At 46.4% G+C, this 8,913-nt stretch overlaps 1 protein-coding gene across 1 annotated transcript; it reads right to left on the reverse strand.

Annotated features, from left to right (window-relative positions):
- Nucleotides 1–1,105: 1,105 nt before the first annotated feature.
- On the reverse strand, nucleotides 1,106–7,815 carry LOC307201488 (uncharacterized protein). The gene is made up of 3 exons (XM_079950748.1): nucleotides 7,805–7,815; nucleotides 2,989–5,807; nucleotides 1,106–1,958 (listed from the first exon to the last, which is right to left on the reverse strand). Exons 1-3 carry the CDS (start codon nucleotides 7,811–7,813, stop codon nucleotides 1,796–1,798), a joined length of 2,991 nt encoding a protein of 996 aa, XP_079806874.1. The 5' UTR covers nucleotides 7,814–7,815; the 3' UTR covers nucleotides 1,106–1,795.
- Between the last annotated feature and the right edge of the window lie 1,098 nt (nucleotides 7,816–8,913).

The following is an 8,913-nucleotide window of genomic DNA, read 5'->3' on the forward strand; positions in this document are numbered from 1 at the left end:
AATTTATATGTTTAAATTATGGAATAGTCTTATTGTTAATGTCAGCTAGCAATGGTGTTATTATTAGTAGTAGTAGTAGTAGTAGTAGTAGTAGTAGTAGTATCTTCTTTCTTTCTGTTAGATTTGCATTTTTTAAAAAGTAAAAATCTGATTGAGATTATGGTAAACTTCAGACATAGCCCAAGGGCAGAGGTAGTGGAGGCCCGGAGCTCAGATAGGGATGGAAACATCTGTCCATTTGGGGTTTCTGTTTCTCATTTTTTCCAATCTTAAACCGAGTTCTCCACACTTCTGCAGAAGTTTGCAGGGGTGGGGTTTAAATCCTCATGAAAATTCGTGCAACTTTCTCCTAAACACATTCCCCCCCCCAAACAATTTTGAGGATGAATGTGTTTTGATTTTCACGTTGTTTTTGAAAAGTGCGCATATGATATATTTGGTCCTGAATGCAATCCCTAGCCTCAGAGCACAACAGGTTGGTTCTAACAAGTCTTGATTTCACATATCTGACATGGGAAACTGAACTTGCCAGAACACGTTTACATGATTGGGTTTTCCCCTTACAGCCCCCAAATCTAACAGCATTTATAACTGGGAATATTATATCCATTGTAGCAGGCATTTTACATTTTAGCACATTGGGTTGTGCTAACGAGGCTAAGCTTGCTGCACTCAGTTCACACTGAAATCCATAGGATTTACTTTTCCCATTGATTTCAGTGGGGTTAAGTGCAATTAATTTACGTGTCTGCAATGGATTCAGCCCAGTTACTCTTTTGGGATCGAAGTCATTGTACTAACCATCTATAATTACATACAGACAAGAAGCAGGTGTCAAGAAGAGCTATTTCAACTAGCAACCCATAAAAGCGTATCGTTCAGGATACAGACAACATTTCAAACAAATCTGAGGGAATTATATAATTTTGCCATTAGAATTTCGAGCCTTTTAGACAACAATCCTAATAACCGCAGTTATTGATATTAACAATGTTTCTAAAGCTCTTCAACACCCAGTCATCACACAGCAGCAATAAACCTTGAGCACATGCTCAGAATGTATCCCCCCCAAAAAATTGATTAATCCCCAACTGATTTTTTAAAAAAACTCAATTTAATTCTTTTCTTTTAATGAATTTTAAGGCAATACTGTAAGGCATCAGCTTACTAGATTCAATATTTCTATACTCCCCTCCCCCCAGATAGTTAATGTGAGCCCCACAAGTCCCTGTTCAATTTCAGGCAGCATCGTTTATAAAACATTCTGTCATCCAGAGATGGAAAGTGCCATGGCATCCTTTGTTGGTGGCGGCAATCGCAGTACATGTTCTTCCTTCTGCTTCATGTCATTCTAGGTTAGTGTTTCTTAGCCAGTGGGGCTCCGCCACCCCAGAGGCTTGTATAAAGATCTCAAGGGAGGGGATGTCTTTCTTTCTTCCTTCCTTCCTTCCTTCCTTCCTTCCTTCCTTCTTCCTTTTTTTTTTTGAGGGCATGTATTTCTAAAAAATATATTCCAAGCTAAGTAAAAACAACAACAATATTATTTATCTATAAAAGTATGAAATACGTTCATTTCTATTATTAAACACAAAATGCTATTTACAATTAAAAGTCACAACATTCCATTTTTTTTATTTTTGGAAATTCAAATAAACTTATAAGAGGAGCCAGGTTTGAAGGGGGTATGTGTGTGGGATTTTTATGTTGGCTAAAAGGCCGCACAGTTGAGAAGCACTGTTGTAGGTTAACCAATACCAGGAAGACTAGTCACAGTGTTTTGCTTTGCGGCCGTCACCTAACAAGTCATGTCAAATGGCATAGTGTTTTGCTCTGGCTCTCCACATCTCAAGGCCTCGTGCAGTTTGGTCCAGAACACATTCTCAGCCTCAGGGTCCTCAGGCCATGTGAGGTAGCTCTCTTGCTTCATCAGTTTCCTTAGGCGATGATAGGGAGACAACCTAGGAAGGAAAGAAAGCAGGGCTGAGGTTTCCTATTCCTTAGCACACTGACCATACTCCACACCCAAACGTACTCAACGGGGTCCTCAAGAAGTGTCCCGCTGGAGCAGACAAAGGCTGAATCTAAGCAAAACATCCTGCTTCCCTTGGTGGCCAACCAACTGGGGGATGTAACATAAGCATTCAAGTACAACACTTCCTGTTTGCCTAGAGTGGACACGCGGGGGGGGGCGGTTACTCCACAGCTAGGAGGACTTCCTGTCACACCTGGTCTGGAGCTTCCTCCCCCTGCATGTGACCCTGGGAGACCCCATAAAAGGGGCTGGTCATGCAGCCACCTCCCTTCTTCTTTCTCTTGATGCCATGCTCTCTTGATGCTGATGTATTTTGCTGTCTGCTGGCTCTCAGTCACCAGGACATGGGCTCATTCCCATATGGGATGAACTCAAACCCTCTTCTGTAACTCTAAGCTAAAGCCTGCCTTCAGGAATCCAACTGTGAACTGAATGTGAGTAAAATTCTTGTTACTTTTAAAAGAAGCTTCTTGTGTCTTTATTATTATTATTTTTTAGGAGGGATAAAAAGGGGACTTATCAGGAACAAAATCCAATCTGAACAAAGCCAGATTGGATTGCTTAAGTAAAGAGATTCAAACGAATCTACCAACTAGCTTCCTGCTATATATTGGGGAATGTCGCTCTGCTGCTGACTCACAAGTGTGAGTTAGGAAGGATACTATTAAATCAATATATCCTCTCCTAGTACCTACAACATTCCCACACCAGCTGCGTATGGGAAGCCCACAAGCAAGGGCGCAAAGGCAGTGGCCTTCCCCAGCGTTTCCGAACATGGGTGTTAATATTAAATTGTGGTTTTATTATGATTTGTGGAATTGTACCCTCCTCCGGGGTTATTTTAAACAAAGGATAAGAAATGTTCAAAACAGAAGGAATGAATGAAATAAGATCTCCTGCCTTGGCACCCAATATCCTTGTCTCACCTTTGTGCCTGATGAGCTATCCTCACTCACCTGTAGTTAGGGATTTCCTCCATAAAGACCACAACCAGAGGGTCCTCCCTCTGGTAGTAGATCTTGGAACAAGCAAGTTGGATTTCCAGTGAACACCACTCACTTTCCAAGTAATTGTCGCTCACCACACACAAGGTCTTGCGGCTCTGGCTTATTCCATTCTGAACGTTGTCTATGTAATATTCTCCAGGCGCGAAATCTCTAGGCCCGAAGCAGAGCCGCAAGCTGGGTTCTCCTTGCACTTCCAGCTTTTCCAGAACATTGTTCACCACCCATTCATGGTCCTGACTACAACAAGAAATGTAGGCATCATACTGGTATTCCTGTTCCTTTTGGCGCAGGCGCTTGAAGCCCCAGCCCCTCAGCAGGTAGTAGCCATGTCTGAGGGTCCAACCAAATTTGGCATAGACTAAAACAGTAAACAGGAAGCAAAGGGTGATCACAGTGGTGGCAATGAAGAAGTATATTCCCCTAGTCTCAAAGCAGAAGGAGAAGTCTTCATAAGCAAAGAGACGGTCAGTCGTGCCAGGGCCAAAGCAATGATATGAGCCCAGCATGGACACCTGGATATTTGGTTCCGACACAGACCAGTTTTGAAACCAGGCATTATCACAGGAGCATGTCAGGGGATTCCCAGACACATCCAGGTATTTCAAGGAGGACAGCCCACCAAGCATTTTTTTGCTGATGTTCCTCAGGTCATTCTTGCTCAGGGAGAGTTGCTCTAGTGATGTCAAACCAGAAAATATTTGTTCAGGCAAGTCCTTGATGGCACTGTCATCTATCCAGAGTTGGCTTAAGTTACCCAGGCCTTGGAAGAAATTTAATGAGGGTTTCCAAGAGTCATTGAATGGACTGATTTCGGAGACATCTAAGGACTTGAGGCTAGTCAGGTTAACAAACGAGATGTTAAGGAACAAGAGACTGGGGTTGCCCTTCAAAGAGAGGTACTGTAGGTTCTCCAGGCCTTGGAGGACTTTGTCTGGGGGACAAATGGGCAGTCTAGGACTCTGAAAACTAAGGTCCAGCTTGCGAAGGGAGCGGAGGCCAACAAAAGGACTCGGGAAATCATATTTGTTGTAAGTAAAGAGGTGGTTGTGACTGATGTCCAAGACTTCTAGTTTTTTGAGTGGTGTAAAGACTCCCCGAGATAGCTTGTAAAGCAAGTTGTGGTCTAGGTAGAGATATCTTAGGGAGTTCAGCTGGTAAAAGCCATTCCTTTTGACAGTGAGGATTTTGTTTCCTGACAGCAGGAGAGTCCCCACATGCTTGAGCAAAAAGGCACGGGGCTTGATTAATTTGATGCTGTTATCCCTCAAGTCCAAGAATTCCATCTTACGGGCATAATGGAAGGTGTTGCGGGTGACAGCTGTGATCTGGCAGCCCTGCAGGATGAGGGTCCGCAATGCCTCCATGCCAAAAAAGGATCTCTGCTGAAGGTTGGTCAGGTGGTTCTTTGACAGATCCAAATAGCTCAAACGGTTCAAAGGACGGAAGACAGAATCCTCCAACTGGGAAATGGAATTTCTCCTTAGGATCAGGGTACGTAGCTGCATCTGCTTCCCCCAGGCACTAGAGCTCAGCCTCAGGACTTTGCACTTCTCCAGAGAGAGGAATTCCAGGCCTTGAAATGTTTCGAAGACCCCATTTTTCAGATACTTGTACCCCGTGGTGGACAGATCCAGCCACGTGAGATTAGTGCAGGAACCCAGCTGCCTCAGTTGAGTGTCATTCATTTGAGAATGTTGGATGTCCAAAGAGGTCAAAGAGGGTAAGCTTTTGAAGAAGGAGCAAGCTGCTGACATGCTCTCATTTAATGGTGGATTCATACTGGATAAATGCAACATGGTTAGGTTAGGGAGAGTTGCATTGATAAGCTGGGAGATATCCAGGGGGTTCATGTTGAAGGACAACTCCACCAAAACAGGGGTGGCCCGAAAGGATCCAGCCTCCACTTGCGACATGTTGTTATGGGTTAGGTTGAGTTGTTGCAAGTTAGGGAAGGAGCAGTTAGACAAGTCCAGCCTGGAAATCCCATTGCTGTTGAGGCTGAGGTTCCTCAGGGAAGGAAAGACAATCCAACTGGGGCCCATACACGGAGTAGAGATCTGATTGGAACCCAAGTCAAGGAAGGTAAGGTTGGCCAAGCCTTGGGTAGCTGTTGCCACCTCTTGGAGACTAGAGAGATTATTGTTGGGAAGGTACAGTTCCTGGAGAGCCACCTGGGATATGAGGGAGCTGGGATGCAATGTGGCAATACTGTTGTGACCCAAAAACAGCTCACGCAGATTCCTGAGGTTGGACAACATGGAGGACTCCACAGACACCAGCTGGTTCCAGCTCAGATCAAGCACCTCCAGGTCCTCCAAGCTTTGGAAGGCATTATACTCAATGTCTGATATGTTGTTGTGGGCCAGGTAAAGTTCCAACAAGTGAGGAAGATGGGAAAAGGTTGTTGAGGTCAGGTGCGTCACTTTGTTGTTGGAGGCGTTGAGCCAGCGGGTGGAGTTGGGCAGCTGGAGGGTAACAGAAGTCAAGTTGGAGATGGCCTGGCCACTGCAGGTAGCAAGGCCCGGTCTGTTCGGGGAAAGGATACAGTGAGCGAGCCCGAAAGAATGAACGCCCTGATGCGGCCACACAAAGAAGGCTAGCAGCATGCAGAGCATCATGGAGACAAGTCTAAAATTGGGCATCGTGAGCTCTTTGTGCTTCCTGTATGTCATACTGTGGGTTTCACAGGACCAAAGGCAGTTGTTTCTTCTCCATCTTGGGTTGAGAGAACCATCATGCAGCAGCTTCATACAGAAGACGTTCAGCTCCTAAAACAAGAATATGAACATGCTTCCAGTGAGTTAAACGCAGGGTGGTGAAATGCGTAATCTAGTACACTGCACTGACATGAAGGCAGCTAGAAACATGAGATTCTTCTGCAAGGTTTACTGAGGAGGAGTGCTGATATGAATTCACTAGTCATATACAGGGGTAAACTGCCCAGGTTGCCTGCCCCTTCAAAGGCTCAGAGATGCAATATGGGGGTACAGCAAAGTTCTCTCCTTATTCCTAAGGCACAGCAAGGGGCCATTGTTCATGCCCCACCTATTATATTGAAAGGAGCTGCCTGCCATAGGAGGGGGGAAACATCTTCTCAATGGTACTCAGGGGGATCCTGGTGAGGAGCGAAAAGTGTCCCTTCCACACTGCGCAGGCCAGTCTATAGCGACTTTCCCAAAATATGTTAGTCTTGAATGAAGGAGAATAGCATCTAAAATGCAACAAAGGGGAAATGGAAGCAGGAGAAAACAGGGCTGTAGGTTTAAGTCAACTTTCCCCAGCCTGTTGCTCTCCTGATAATTAGGACTACAACTGCCATCAGCCCCAGCCAGCATGGACACACACATACTCTCTCTTTCTCTTTCCTTGCCACTGTCGCCCCTGACCATGCACTTGGCTTCTTCCTCTGAAACCAGCCCCACAGCTGCCCACACAGGAAGAAAGTGAGATGAATGGCGGTCAGCTGTTTCTTCTCCTTCATCCTGTCACCACTTGCTCACCCAGGGGCCAGGGCCAAGGTAGATGTGTGGAAACAACTGATCTGCACTTTTTAGAATAATTAAATAAATAGGCACCATGGGGCAGGGGTGAAGCTAAGCAGAATCCAGATGGTGGTGGGCAGAGAGGGGGGAGTTTAACCCTTGTCTTCCTGCCACCATCCTGGTTACACACAAACTGTGATTTGTATCAGGAAAGAAACTCCCATGGGCTCTTGCTGCGGCTAACAGCAAATTGGGGTGTGTCATTTTGATCATTATCACAATGGGGTGATGGTTCCCCACCCCTGCTGCCCCTATCCTCATGGGGAGGCTGCACACATGCTAGTCACGGCATGCTAACTGCTTTTACACACCTGTAATTTTATTTAGGAAAGTGGCTTTGGGTTCGGAAGGTGCGGATGTTCAATCTCTTGGTGGGAAAACATTTCCTTGTCTGAGCTGCTGGTGAACTGCTGCCAGTCAGTTTTGACAGTCCTGAGCCAGATGGAGCAAATGGTCTGACTCTGTTTCTGTGCCCTCAGAGACAGCAGGTGGATGGGCAACAAGGAGAGAAGACCAGCAAGCATGCTGCACAGATTGGCAGTGGGTCTTCAGCTCTAGCCCAGCAGAACATCAACCCCTATCGCCAGCACCTGCCCCCATCCCTGGGTGCCCTCTCATCCAAAGGAAACAAAACACACCGCACAAAACCACACTTCTCTCCTCTCAAGAAAGTGAGGAGCAGCATAACAATATGCGAGGAGACAAAAGAAGCCTCCGCAAACCTCCACAGCTAAACAAAGGACCGCTTCAGACCTTGAGCAACCTCAAGTTGTCGAGTGATTTGTAAATGCCACACACGGGAGGAAGCTCAAGGCGGTATGACTGGAGGAATCTGAAACCACAGACTTGTGATCCGGTCAGAGGCAAGAAAGCAGTCTTTTCCAAACTCTGGAGTTTACAAAGCCTCATACTGTAAGGTCTGTAAGTCGTAATATCTCTCGCTCTTTTTAAAACACCGACTGCTAAAAGACAGTTTCAGCAGAGAGGGAAAGCTTGCCCTCTTGGGCTTTTGCCTGTCAGGGAAGCTCCTTGAGGCGAATGCAAGAGTGCTGTCATGGGCATATTATTGCACAAGCAACCAGACAGGCGTGGGAAATACCCATTTTTTCCAGCCCCATCATTTCCTCTTTGCCCTTCCAGTCATTCTGTTTTGCAAGCTGCCTCTGTGACTGAAGCCAAACCTCCCCACCAAACCCCGAAGGTCCTGCCATGGGCAGACCCACCTTTAGCATTGGGTCTTGGGTCTTTCTCTCATCCGCTGAAGAAGCTGCTCAAGTGTGCTTCCTCCTTCTCCCATGGTACGTGAGGTTTGAGTCGAAGTGCAGCTTATTTCCTCCCCCTGTGGTCTGCCATGTGCCCCTTCACTCCCTGGGTGTGCCAGTTGGGAACTGAAACTTCTCAACAGAAGGAGGTGCAGCATGAAAAGAGGAAGAGGTGGAGCAACACTGGGATACTTTCGCTCTCTCTTTCACCCATGGGTGAGCTTTAAAAGGAGAATCAGACAAATTCATGGAGGCTCAGGCTGTCAGTGGTTACTAGCTACAATGCGTATGTTCTACCTACGCTCTATGGCAAAGCTTTCCGAACTATGTGTTGCGACACAATAGTGTGTCGGCTGCACTGTATAGGTGTGTCATGCGAACACTCCCCGTGCTCCTCCTGGGACTGGAAAGAGGTTGGTCCTTTGACTGCCTTGGTAGTTGGAAAGCCTCTGGGCCATACACATCAGGGTACCCTATTTTATGCCTGTATTTAGTTTCTAAACTGGGGTCATCAGGCCCTAATCTTGCATTTAGGTCGCCCACCAGCAGGACCTTTGCTCCCAGATAATCTGCTAGCAGTAACCTGACATAAGAATCCAGTCTATTCCGGTTGCCCTCAATGTCGGGGGTTTTTTGGTAGTTGGGGGAATATAAACGTTAGTAAACTGCAGTTTCCCCAGGATATGAGTAGGGCCATTGCTAGGTGATCTAAGGGGGACAGCTCCTTACAGGTGGGGTTTAGGCATAGTGAGATCAGGATGCATAACCCCTCTTTGAGCCTCCCTGGTCCTCTGCCTGCGACTGCTCTAACTGAAAGGGGTTGATTTAACCTCTGCTTTGCTAGTAAAACTGAATTGCTGTTTTGCAAAATGATGCATGTCTAAAAAAAGTGTGTCATCAGCATAAAAGTATGGGAAGCTCTGCTCTGTGGGGCAGTAAAGTTCTGAACACCAGGTGCTGGAAACCACCATACCCTCCAAGTGCCCCGATTTTCCACACACAGTTCTGGAATTTCAACGGAGCCCAGCAACAGAAGTGTGCAGCACCGGGTGTTGAAATTGTGCGCCCCT

Source organism: Podarcis cretensis, assembly GCF_951804945.1.
Source record: "Podarcis cretensis genome assembly, chromosome: 13".
Taxonomy (NCBI): Eukaryota; Metazoa; Chordata; class Lepidosauria; order Squamata; family Lacertidae; genus Podarcis; species Podarcis cretensis.